This window comes from Podarcis gaigeae (assembly GCF_964106915.1).
Source record: "Podarcis gaigeae genome assembly, chromosome: 15".
Taxonomy (NCBI): Eukaryota; Metazoa; Chordata; class Lepidosauria; order Squamata; family Lacertidae; genus Podarcis; species Podarcis gaigeae.
Genome location: NC_139692.1, coordinates 41749271 through 41761586, shown reverse-complemented (window position 1 = coordinate 41761586; position 12316 = coordinate 41749271). Strand labels below are relative to the sequence as shown.

The window sequence follows — 12316 nt, the reverse complement described above, 5'->3', positions numbered from 1 at the left end:
ACAAACATAAAGAGAGCCTGCTGGATGAGGCCAATGGTTTATCCAGTCCAGCATCCTGTTCTCATAGTGGCCAACCAGATGCCTGTGGGAAACCTGACCCAAAAGAGTACTTTCCCCTCCTGCAGTTCCCAAGAGCAGGGAATGTGTTGAACTTGAAACGTGCATGCTAAGCCTCTCCATTAAAATGAAAGGGAGCAGTCCTTCATGAACAAGGGGTACTTAGGATGTCTCTGAATGGAACGTGCCGTTGGACTATGGTGAAGACTTACAGAATCAGCGGAAGGGAAAAGCGTAGACTCCCAGCAGCCAGGGAAGGTGGGAGCTGTTGTCGAACATCTGGAGTACAGTGGTACCTCGGGTTACATACGCTTCAGGTTACAGACTCCGCTAACCCAGAAATTGTATCTTGGGTTAAGAACTTTGCTTCAGGATGAGAACAGAAATCGTGCTCCAGCGGCGCGGCGGCAGCAGGAGGCCCCATTAGCTAAAGTGGTGCTTCAGGTTAAGAGCAGTTTCAGGTTCAGAACGGACCACCGGAATGAATTAAGTACTTAACCCGAGGTACCACTGTACTACGTTCACTCCACCAAACAAAGAGTAAAGAGGGAATGAATGTGAGCAGCAGTGTCACTCTTCTAGTTGGATGAGGGCAGAAATATGTGCATTTCATCCTTAAACCACACCTTAGATTCCATTTTAGTTGAAATAAAAGCTTTGCCTCCAGCATGGTTCTGATGTGGGAGATGGCTCTGTAACTTCCACCCGCCCCCTTTGCAGGGCCAAAGTGCTGGTTAAAAAAACTAGACTGGGGCACTTGGTTAAGCATTTAACCACCCAATAGTCCACATTTAATGCAAAAGTGAGCCCCAAGTGACTGTCCCAAGAGCTAAGGCTATATATGCGTGTTTACTTGGGGGGCTCACGCCCATGTAAGCACCTATAGGACTGCAGCTGGGGCTTGTTCTTGAGGATGCCTCTGCAAGGCACAGTCCTTTTCGTTCCTGCAGGACTTGTGGAGTAAATGGGTCAGGAGGATGGACTGCATTTCTTAAGTTTATTGCTGTCGATAAGTCAATCTCTTTTGTATTTTTGCTCCCCTCAAAGGGTATTGGTGCACAGCAAACCTCTCACCTCTGAGACCTTGTTTAATAAAAGCTTTCTTAATTCCCAAAAAACCCAACCCATCTGGAGGGACACAGGTTTCCAGTCCTGGAGTCTCCTCCTTTCCAAACCCACAGTCAATACTGCACAGAGGCTGCTTCAGGGGTTTGGTGCAGGTGTTTGTGTTTCTGCACCCACAGAAATCAGGGGATCCCAGAAGATGCGTCAGCTAAGCGGTGCCCCCTTTCCCACCGCAATGGCACAGCCTCCCACTGTGGAGCGGGAACTATTTGCAAGCAGCTGGAGAGGGATCACTGGCGGAAATAACACAACGTGGTGGGTTGTGTTTTTTTTCCACACATTCCTGTATAAAATATAACAGTGTTCATTAAGTTATCTTTCGAGCATATGGTTCATGTTTTTACCCTTCAGGCTGTTTTTGTTTCTTTTCTTTTCTTCAAAAAAAAGTCTTGGTTCCTGCAGGCAGCATCAATCCCTGCTTTGGAACATGGCTCTGCACAGTTCAGCTCTTCAGAACAAGCACAGAAAAATGAGATGCTGTCGCCCTGTCAGAATCTGAATGGTAAGGAGAGGCTCCCCCATCAGGGTGGACTAGACTGAGAGAAGTGTGCAAATGACTGCCGGGGCCATGAAGCCTACACACCTGTTGGATGGCTACCCTCCAGGTCTCCCACTGCACATGGGCCCTCTATATCCACAAAGAAGTTGGTCAACCAGCCTCGAGAGGACAGCTAGCTAGATTTCCCCAGCATCTTCCTCCCCGATGCCACCATTCTTGTGTTATGCAAGAGAGGGGAGGGAAAGCATACAGTTTTACTGATTTTTAGATATTGCGTTGGACTGGGGAGGGTGTGGGAGGAGAATGAGCTTAACCAAAAAGATTGTGTTTTGAAAAGCAATCCCATTTTGCAAAATAAACGAGGCGTCTGGCCTCCTGTTCCTGAGCACCTACTATATCAAACGGATGCATCAGGCACATTTGAGTGAGACGTGAAAAATTGGTTTCCTTCTAGCGACTGCTTCGGTTTCATAGTCGGCCTAATCCCTCGCAAGGCAATCTTCCGCAGGCGGCTGTAAATTCTGCCTAACAAGGTTAGGAGAGGAGCTCCAACTCCCCGGCAGAGCACCTGCTTAGCATGCAGAAGGTCCCAGGTCCCAATCCCCAGTGCGCTCATACTGGGAGTCATGGCCCAGGTAGGGGCCCTGCAGGGTGCAGATGAGTTTCTGCTCCAGTGGAGTCTGATTGGTGAATGTGGGGGGTGGTTTTGGGGTGTGTGTGCGTGCGCTATTTGGGGAAGAGAACCAGTGAATAGTTTCACATCGCAACGAGCTGAGCAAGCATTTTGGATGAAAGGGTCTTGCCACAAAGAGGGTCATGCTTGCATAAACCTGGTTCTCCCCCTTCATCGTTCATAAGAGCCTGCTGGATCAGGCCAAAGGCTTCTCTAGCGCAGCGCCCTGCGCTCAGCGGCCAACCAGGTACCTGTGGGAAACCAGGAACAGGATCTGAGCACAAGAGCATTTGCTCCTCCTGTGGTTTCCAGCAACTGGCATTTGAAAGCAACCGCGGAGGCACAAGCCATCATGGCCCACTGATGGCCCTCTCGTCTGTTAGGTTTGATTTGTTTTGAGCTTGGTGAGGTTTCGAACTCAACACTTGAAATAAAAAGAACACTAAAAAGACACAATGCAGGGGCATGGTTCCATGTTTCTTTTATGGATCAAGACAGACCTTCAACATTCTCAGCAGAACCCTCCGATTCGCTGAAGCTGTCCTCTGCTCCGTCCCTCATCTCGATGTTTCCGTGATGGGGGTGGCTTGGCTCCCTTAGGGGACAGAGAGGTGTTGTGTCAGGGGCAGCTTTGGGGTGTGGCCCGCTTTTAATGGCATCTATCCAATCGGCACTTCTGGAAACAATTTGGACCTACAAAAGCAGCCCTTTCTAAAACAGCACGAGAAATGAAACCCAGGTAGCCTTCAAAATTCATCCTTCTGCGAAATTTGCGGCACAGTTCTCCAACCAAACGATATGTAGAAAAATTAACACACGAGGATGAAGCGTGCATATAAATGCAAGTATTTGTGGGAGGACATACAGTGATGCAATACAGTTAGAAAGACTGCTTGTAAAAATGTGTACCTTGTGTTAAAAATTGCATTCAAAAATGCATAGTTTGGATAAACCTACACTGGAATACTTACAAATTTTCGTAAGCTTTTAATAATAATAACAAATAGCTGTTGAAGTGTGGAGAATTGAATTTTAGATTTAGAAAAGGAGAACCCATGAGAGCAGAAGTTGACAGTTTCATCCATGTCTACTTGGAAGAATCACCTTCTCCTGTATATATACCTGCCTGGGCCTTGAGATCTTCACGGGAGGCCCTTCTCCAGCTTAGGGTCATAGGGTTGCAGCCAATGCTAGTCCTACTCAGAGTAGACCCACTGAAGTTAATTCACATGACTAACTTCAATAAGTTCACTGTGGGCAGAATCAGTTTACACCAAGTCCATTGCTCCATTTAGCTCAGTGTTATTTACAAGGTTTGTGTTCACCAGTAACGCTAAGCCATAGTTAACATTAACCACAGTTTATAAACCAACAAGAAACTGTGGCTGGCAAGCATGGTTTGCTCCTGGCTAATAAAGCCATTGATTAAGCTACTGCATGAGAAGTTTGCAAGCAGGAAACTGGGAGAATCAATAACCCTCCAGATGTTACTAGACTCCAACTTCCAACCCGAGACAGCTTGGACAAGGATCAAGGAATTGTAATATTCAGCAAGTTCTCCTACCTCTGAGCTACTGTTATGTCTGCACTGAGCCAAGTAGTATAGAAACAAGCTGGTACAGAGCCATCCTTAAGCCTGCCAGGTACATTTGCCTTTTTCTCAATCCACCTCAAGCTGCTATCGAGCAGTGCCTTCTAATATGCTGCTGCTTCTGGCACTAGTCAGTTTGCCAGCTCCACTGACATCCCTTCTTTCTCACAAACAGAGAACAGTCTTTCTTGGGTGATAGGAATGGGTTGTCAGTCACTTCACTAACCTCTTGATGGGGGCTGATGGCTCTGCGCGAGGGTTGCGACTATCAGCAACTGGCCTGAGGACAGCTTCCAAAACATCATCAAGGCTTGAGTGAGCCCTGCAAAAGAAAAAGAAACACATGCCCCCCAAATCCAGATTATTAGAAAGGATGCTGGCATGTTGAAGGGCTGGGTGTTTGGTGGGGTGGAGACACAGAGGGGAGAGAGAGAGAGAGCCATTTTCTCTGTCGCTGCCTTTTACTGATACCACTCAAGGTTATTAGGCCTGCAAAGGGAGTTTGAAGAAAGAATTTCAATGCACTTTTTCACTGCCCTTCATCGCTGGCTTACACTGAATGTTGGCTTCTCTGCTTCTTTCACTCTGCATCCTTGCTGCTATGCAAACAGGGTTTGTTTTATTATTATGAGCACAGGAATCTTCTTCATATAGAGACAAGACTTGTTGGGTCCACCTAGCTCAGCATTTTCTACCCTGAATGGCAGCAGCTCCCCAAGATGCCAGGCAAGGAGTCTCTCCCTCCCCCTAACTGGAAATGCCACTGAGGACTGAACCTGAGGTCTTCTGCATGTAAGGCAGGTGCTCTATCAATGAGATGATGCTGTCCCACCCCCCACCCCCGTTGTATTTTAACTTATTGAATTCTGAACATTGCAGTTTTGATGGGTGTTGTTTTATCTGTATTTTAATTGTATGCACACTTATTTGGGGGGGGGGGAGGCATGCTAGAAAACCAGTTTGTAAGACTTTTGCATTCAAGTAACCAACTGCAGAGAAATGCTGCAGAGCTGATTTAACAACTCTGGAACGCAGTGAAGTGCTGGGCAAAGGTTCTCCGCAAGCTTTCAGCAGGTGGAGGCAAAGCTTTATTCAGCACTACTGCTTTACAACAGCAGAAGCATTTAAAGGCTGATTGGGCTCCTTAAGTCAGTGGTTTTCAACCAGTGTGCCATGGCAACCTGGGGTGCCTTGAATGATGGTCAGGGGTGCCGCAGGCAACACTGGCCTCTATCCCTATTTCCTTCCCTCCCTCCTCTGATGCCCTCTCGCATTTCTGCCTCCCAAAGGCTTGCACAGATGTTTTTTGTAGCAGCCCTGACTATAAGCTCTGCAGAAAAATGGTGCCTCTAGAGCTGGTGATGGGGTGCTGGTTGCCAGGAGTTGAATGGGTGCCGCAGAAAGAATGTAGTTGGTTAAGGGAGCCGTCGACTCAAAAGGGTTGAACACCCCTGCCTTAAGTGATCAGGGAACTGGCAGTGGAAAAAGCCCATCTTGCTAGACTGAAGTGAAATTAATCTCTCTCAAACACACACACCCCAGTTCTAGAAGCTTGCTGTGTACCTGTCTGTATCTTCTTCTAGACACAAAGTGTCATTGTTCCATAGGCTGCCATCAGCTTTGTACTCGTCCAGCTTTATTTCTTGATCTTCTGGATCTGCTTGCTCAGGAATCACTTGCTCAGGAATCACTGGCATCAAAAGAGCATCAATAGGATGCGTCAAAGAGCTGCAGGTATTCTGGAGCGTTTTTGCCAAACAATCCCTAGCTCAGCCAGTTTCAAGATCTGACAATGGACACCCGATCCAGCCTGCGCCTTCTATAAAAATCGAAATTCCACTTTACCACACTGGCAACTTTTAAGGAGCTTCCAGGAATGGTTTTCTGGTTTAAGAACAGTCCAGTTTAAGAACGATTTGGCTTACGAACTCCGCAAAACCGGAAAGAGTGTCTTGGTTTGAGAACTTTACCTTGGACTAAGAATGGAATCTGAATTGTGGAAGGGCACCAGTGGCGGGAGGCCTCATTAGGGAAAGCGCACCTTGGTTTAAGAATGGTTTCGGTTTAAGAACAGACTTCCAGAACGGATTAAGTTCGTAAACCAAGGTACCACTGTATTTTCAAAGCATCAGGGCAGTTGTCGTGCTCCATTATTTTGTTTGCATTTATTCGCACATCTGAATTGGGTTGCATTTTATAAATTGTAGTATTTAGGAAGCTGAGTTCGGTGGGCCTTAGGGGCTGCTGATGAGGAGGTGCATGGTGGAAGGGATGTTATATTCCTGCGTGTGTAAAGCACCAACAGATGGAAAGGTGGGTGACTAGATTTGCTGCACCATTGAAATATTTACAAGTGGGAGGGGAAAGGGCAAAGTTCAGGAAACTGGCTAAGCCCATAGAACACGGAGAGTTCAGAACATCAGAAGGGCTCGGCTGCTGGATCAGGGTCAAAGAGGGCACATCTGGTCCAGCATCCTCAGTTCTCACTGTGCTCAAATGCCCCCAACGAGAAGGCTGAAAGCAGGACCTGAGAGCAACAGCAGCACTCTCAGGAACTGCGATTCCCTGCCTCCAACAGTGGAGGTATAACATCGCCATCAACAAGCTTTTCCCCACAGGATAACTAGGTCTCTGCCACAGGTGTCCATTTTGTACTATTTTTTAAAATACATATACCTATTCTGTTTCTTTCTGTTGCTTTTAATTTTCTCTCCTAGTTGCTTTGTATATCCTGTGCATCGCCTTAATGGAAGAAGATGCATAAATAAATAGTAGAGGCTGGTAGCCATTGTTTCAACAACAGGGTGTCTCCAAACATTGCACTGAGACTCAGGCTGAGCCCTCAATCTGCACGCTGCCTGCCCTACCTTCCTGGAGCTGGCTCTCCTGAGCAGAAGGGGGAGCCTCCAATTCTTTCTGACCCCTCTGAAGGTGCAACTGTACGCCAGGGGGTTCCGAAGAGGCACCCTGTGAAACATAAATGCTCAGAGGTGTTTTTTTTTAAGGTGTTAAGATCGACAAGGAAGGCCCCAGCTCCCTTTTCCTTAATCAAAATTAACCCTGGGATGGGTCAGAAACAGGGATGTGTGCTTAAAGAAATTGTGGACGTTGGTACAGATTCACTTGGTCCACTCACCCTGCTCTCCTGGAGTAATATACAGCTGGAAGCTTCATCTATTTACTTTATTACAAACAATTTATATACCCTTTGATTGTCATGGGGGAGGACACAAAGCAGTTTATGAAACGAACAATAAAATCAGTAAAAACATCCATTTAAAAACAAGATAGCTCAGCTGGTAAGAGCGCGAGACTCTTAACCTCAGGGTTGTGGGTTCAAGCTCCATGTTGGGCGAAATATTCCTGCATTGCAGAGGGTTGGAGTAGATGATCCTCGTGGTCCCTTTCGACTCTACATGCTTTTAGCAGGTGCTGAAAGGGGTACAGGGAAGGCACCTGCCTTCGTGTCAATAAGCAGGGAGTTCCAAAGTGTGGATGCTGCCACGCGAAAAGATCATTTTCTTACAAATGTGGAACGAGTGCTTTGTGGCACCTGCGACCAGTGCCTGCTCTGCAGATTGAAGCAGACTACACAGCATCAGGTGATCTTGCAGGTAAACTTAGGTTAAAAAAGGTAAAGGGACCCCTGACCATTAGGTCCAGTCGTGGCTGACTCTGGGGTTGTGGTGCTCATCTTGCCTAATTGGCCAAGGGAGCCGGCGTACAGCTTCCGGGTCATGTGGCCAGCAGGACTAAGCCACTTCTGGCGAGCCAGAGCAGCGCACGGAAGCGCTGTTTACCTTCCCGCTGGAGCAGTACCTATTTATCTACTTGCACTTGGACGTGCGTTCAAACTGCTAGGTGGGCAGGAGCAGGGACCGAGCAACAGGAGCTCACCCCGTCACGGGGATTCGAACCACCGACCTTCTGATCGGCAAGTCCTAGGCTCTGAGTTTAACCCACAGCGCCACCCGTTTCCCTTAAAAACTTATGTTACTTACCAGCTTTTGCACTTCCTGGCTGAACAAAGTACTATGAAAATAGCTTTATAGAGAATTATGAAAAAAAATCATCAGTTGCTTATGGTAAATGCCCATGGGGGCAGGGAGACAAGCATGAGGCATCTTGACAAGAGGGGGCCTACATCCCTCCCTCCCCCGCCCCCCGCACTGCCCAGGGGAGGCAGGGCCACATATTGCAAGGCTGATTGGAATAGCCAGCTCCTTCAACCTCCCCCGCTAGGCCATCACTGACTGGCAGTGACTCTCCAGGAATTCAGACAGGGAGCTTCTCCCAGCCCCACCTGGAGATGCTGTGGGGCTGAACCCGGGACCTTCTGCATGCATAGCACGCACTCTGCCTATGAGTTATGGCCCTTCTCCAGATTAGTGAAAATAATTTGTCCTTACTCCCTGCCTCCCCGCTCAGTCACTAGGGGATACAAAAGCTTCTCATGGGAACATGCCTGGCCCTTGCCTAATTGCAAAAAAAAAATCTCTCCCCCCACCCCCTATTTTCCGTGGGAGGGAAGCAGTTGATTAAAGGGAAAACTCCCTATAGTCATTTATCCTTCCAGCCTGGCCTCCTTGGTCTGGAATTCTGCACGGACGACTCCAGCCAAGATGAAGCTGCGGCACCTAATGAGTTTAATAAGCACCGGCAGGCTGCCTGGCCAGTCCCTGAGTAGGCGGCAGTGACCTGCCGACTGCTGTTGTGTTTCGGTGACCTCCAATTTTCATCTAGAAGCAGCAACAGCCCTGCCGATGAATGACAACCGGGCGGGTGGGGTGGGGGAGCACAAGAGGAACTCGGCAGCTCCTTAGAATTCTATTGAATGGCAGGGGAGATAATGGAGGGGAAGAGCTGCAGCAACACAGATCAAGGGGACCGGCTGAGGTTGCCTTGGAAATGCGCTGAGAGAACAGAGCAAGGGCTGTTTGACACCACAGAACTGATAATGTCTCCCCGACTGCTTGTTGCCTTAACAAACGTGGGCACATTACATCACTTTCTGAGGTTTTCTTGGGAGGCTTTCTTGGCATTTTAAGAAAAGCTGTGCTAAAACAAAGACCAAACTCTTAAGGGCAAGGCTGGTGCCGAGGTTTGGCAAGTTTGGGTGTTTACTAGGGGTCCCCCCTAGGACCTGCAAATGGCCCCCACCAACCAGCAGGAAGTGGATTTCCCATTCCCATGCTCCAATTATAGTTTCACATCACACCTGCTTTTTGGTTCAAGTGGAGCATTTCTAAGATCGGCTTCAGGGTGGCTGAAGAACGTGCAGAAGCTTGCTCGTTCTCAGTTTACTGTCTCCCCACCCTGCCCAATTAGATTTCTTAATGAGCGACAGCACACAACACGCATTGATGAAACTGCAGCACACACACAAAAGGGAATCTGATGGGGTAACTGCATTATTGTAGTTGGATTCTTTCTGCAGTTGCCTGGGTAGGAGGGAAACTGGATTTTTACTCTGAACTCTGTGTAAGCCCTGACTGGCTCAACAACAACTTTGACTTATCTGATTAGTCACATGAGGCAGCAGGTTCCCAGATACTGTAAAATTATGTTTTGTGAAAGCAGCGGTTATTGCTGTTTTCGCCACTGGGAAAAGTGGGAGAATGCACTTTGTGTGGAATATCCTATTTGCATCCTCAGGAAATGTACATTATTTGTGCGTTTTGAAAAACAAAAAAAGGGATATGATCTATAACATTAGGTTATGTTTGTAGTGAAGGACTACACAACAACAAGAAAGTAACTGCTCTGCTTTCCTTCAGCCACTGATGGAGGAATGGGCTACATTCCAAGAAGGAGTTTGCTGTCAAAACTCTCCCCAAAGACAGACCTGCAGCCCGTGCTTTGTCTTCTATTATATGTCACAGTTATTTTCCTACCTGTGATGTTAATGCTTTCTCTCTCTCCCCTCATTTTGAGATATATATATGTATATATGTATATATGTATATATGTATATATGTGTGTGTGTGTGTGTGTGTGTATATATATGCATGCTATATCCAAGGATAGCATAGCATATTTTCATACTTTGGGTCTTCTTGTTCTCTATATACTCATTCAGGGAACCTCATAAGAACAGCTTGCTGGATCAGGCCAATGGTCCGCCTAGTCCAGCCCCCTTCTCTCACAGTGGCTAACCCAAAGCCTTTAATGAGAAATCCGCAAGCAGGACCAAAGCACAAGAGCCCTCTGCTCTCCTGTGGCTTCCAGCAACTGGCATTCGGAAACATCGCTGCCTCCAACCGTGGAGGCAATAGCATAGCCATCCAGGCTAGTAGCCATCCAGAGCCCTCTCTTCCTCCATGAATTTGTCTAATCCTCGTTTAAAGCCATCCAAGTTGGTGGCCATCCCTGTGGCAAGGAGTTCCACAGTTTAACTACGGGCTGCATGAAGAAGGATTTTCTTTCCTCTGTCCTGAATCTTCCAACGTTCAGCTCATTCATTGGGGCTCCACAGGTTCTAGTGTTAGAAGGGAGAAACACTTTTCTGCCTGGCATGCACAGTTATATCATTATGTTGACTGCATTCATTGTTGACTGCACTTTGTGCAAATCTAGACCACCAGCTGACCTAGCTCAGTGCTGCCTACACTGACAGGCAGCCGTGGCTCTCCAGGGTTTCAGGGGAGAGGATGATTCCCAGCCCCCCAGAGATGCCTAGGACTGAACTTGGGACCCTGTGCATGCAGAGCACATCATGCTCCACCGCTGAGTGACATAGCCCTGAAGCACACGTTCAAAAGCTGAGCTGTGGTTGCAAACAACTTCTCTCTTGCAACTTGTTCTTCTTATGTGTTGGGGAGGAGGGAAGCCCGCATGCCCTGCGGGTCTGGCCACAATTCAACTCACCGTTTTGGAGTCTGCCTCTGATGGCTGCTGGAGGGTGGGGGGCAACTCTACGATCTTCCCTTGGGCACAGGCCATGGCAAAGGTGCTGAATCCCAACAGGGAGGCCTCCCGGCTCCCCCAGCCTGTCGTGTCTATTGTCACGCAGTAGTCCTTGTACTTCGTGACGGTGGAGGAAAACCTGGGCGGCGCTTGTGCTGAAAAGACGTGGCAAAACATAGTGAGAGGGGGAGCCCTGTAAGAACACCTCCCCCTTTTTTTGCCTCACAACAAAAAGTCACAAAAGGCCACCTTCTTCAGCGCAAGGACCGCATTCCCCCATGGGCAACCTTTCAGGGGCCAAATGCCAGAGGTTGGTGTGGCCAGAGGCAAAAACTGGGCACCTCTGTACACTTGCTTATGTTCCAGCCATAGACAACTCAGAGGTTTTTCTAGGCACATATACACAAAAGTCCTGCTATCCGAACACAATTTGTTCTGAGGAAATGATCAGTCAGGCGAACGTTAGCATAACAAGTCTGCACTTTCCATTGTCTCCTATAGGGACATTTCTAATGTGTTCCCGACAGCAGAATTTTGACCCCAGGATGATGAAAAAAAACCAGGGGGACAATGTGGAATGAAACCTCTAAAGCCATATTATCAAGCTAAATCCCAAATGAAGCCCCAGTCAGCACAGCCAAAGGTCAGGGATGATACGAGGTGTGGTACAAAAAATATCAAGAGGACTGCAGTCTACTCACCCCTAATCTAAGTGATTTAAGAGCACCGCTGAACCCCAGGATCAGGGCTTCCCGAACTCCAGATGGCTAAGGCACCCACCTGAATAAAATATCCATTCCCCTCTTTAACACACCCACCCACACCAAAGGTTTAGCTTTTAAAGCATGCAACAGCAAGGTCTAGTTGCATTCAGAGAAATCCAGTTCCTGTTCCTGCTTGAGTCTATGTTCCAGCTACATCTCCTTACCTGAAACAGTGGGAGACAACAACAGTGACTCATGCAGGAAAACAACAGGCAGTCTCCCCCCCTCCATTACTGCAAGAGTGAGTAATTGCACTGCGTCTCAGCAGCAGAAGCAACTGAGCATGTTCCTGACATGCTGCAAAGTAGCCTGCAGAGGCAGATTGTCCAGAGCAGCCAATCCATTTTTTTATGACCATCTCTATACTGCTTAATATATATGAACAGCTCATGCAGAGATGCACCAGGCAGCCTCTTGTATAGGCCCAGTGCTTCAAGGCTCGCAGAAGCTCTTGATTAGTGAATTCTGTTTCTTGCATAACAAGGGCAGTCCTCTCAATCAGAGCAGGGGCTGGGGATTAGCGCCTGAGATGGACAGCCAAGGCCCACCTCCTCCATCCTTCACCTGTTACCTGGGCTAAGTGGAGTGCTGGCATCCATGGGCGAGTGACTGTTTCTGGGAGTTGCGTATGGCGTTGCCTTCAACGTGTCCTCGCAGATGATGCTGGACAAGTCCTGAATATCGATGAGTGACCTAAACAA

At 47.9% G+C, this 12316-nt stretch overlaps 1 protein-coding gene across 5 annotated transcripts in view; it reads right to left on the bottom strand.

Annotated features, from left to right (window-relative positions):
• Nucleotides 1-1514: 1514 nt before the first annotated feature.
• Nucleotides 1515-12316, bottom strand: part of TEX14 (testis expressed 14, intercellular bridge forming factor) — a 52068-nt gene continuing 41266 nt past the window's right edge. For 3 of the 5 annotated variants that reach the window (XM_083714995.1, XM_083714994.1, XM_083714992.1), the window contains 6 exons: nucleotides 12187-12308; nucleotides 10813-11006; nucleotides 6813-6912; nucleotides 5509-5620; nucleotides 4172-4267; nucleotides 2819-2949 (listed from right to left, as the gene is read on the bottom strand). In XM_083714995.1, coding sequence (XP_083571121.1) covers nucleotides 2844-2949; nucleotides 4172-4267; nucleotides 5509-5620; nucleotides 6813-6912; nucleotides 10813-11006; nucleotides 12187-12308 — 730 coding nt within the window. In that variant the 3' untranslated portion in view covers nucleotides 2819-2843. Of the gene's footprint in view, nucleotides 1631-2818; nucleotides 2950-4171; nucleotides 4268-5508; nucleotides 5621-6812; nucleotides 6913-10812; nucleotides 11007-12186; nucleotides 12309-12316 lie in introns of those variants that run through there. The other 2 variants (XM_083714993.1, XM_083714991.1) reach the window with 1 other exon arrangement.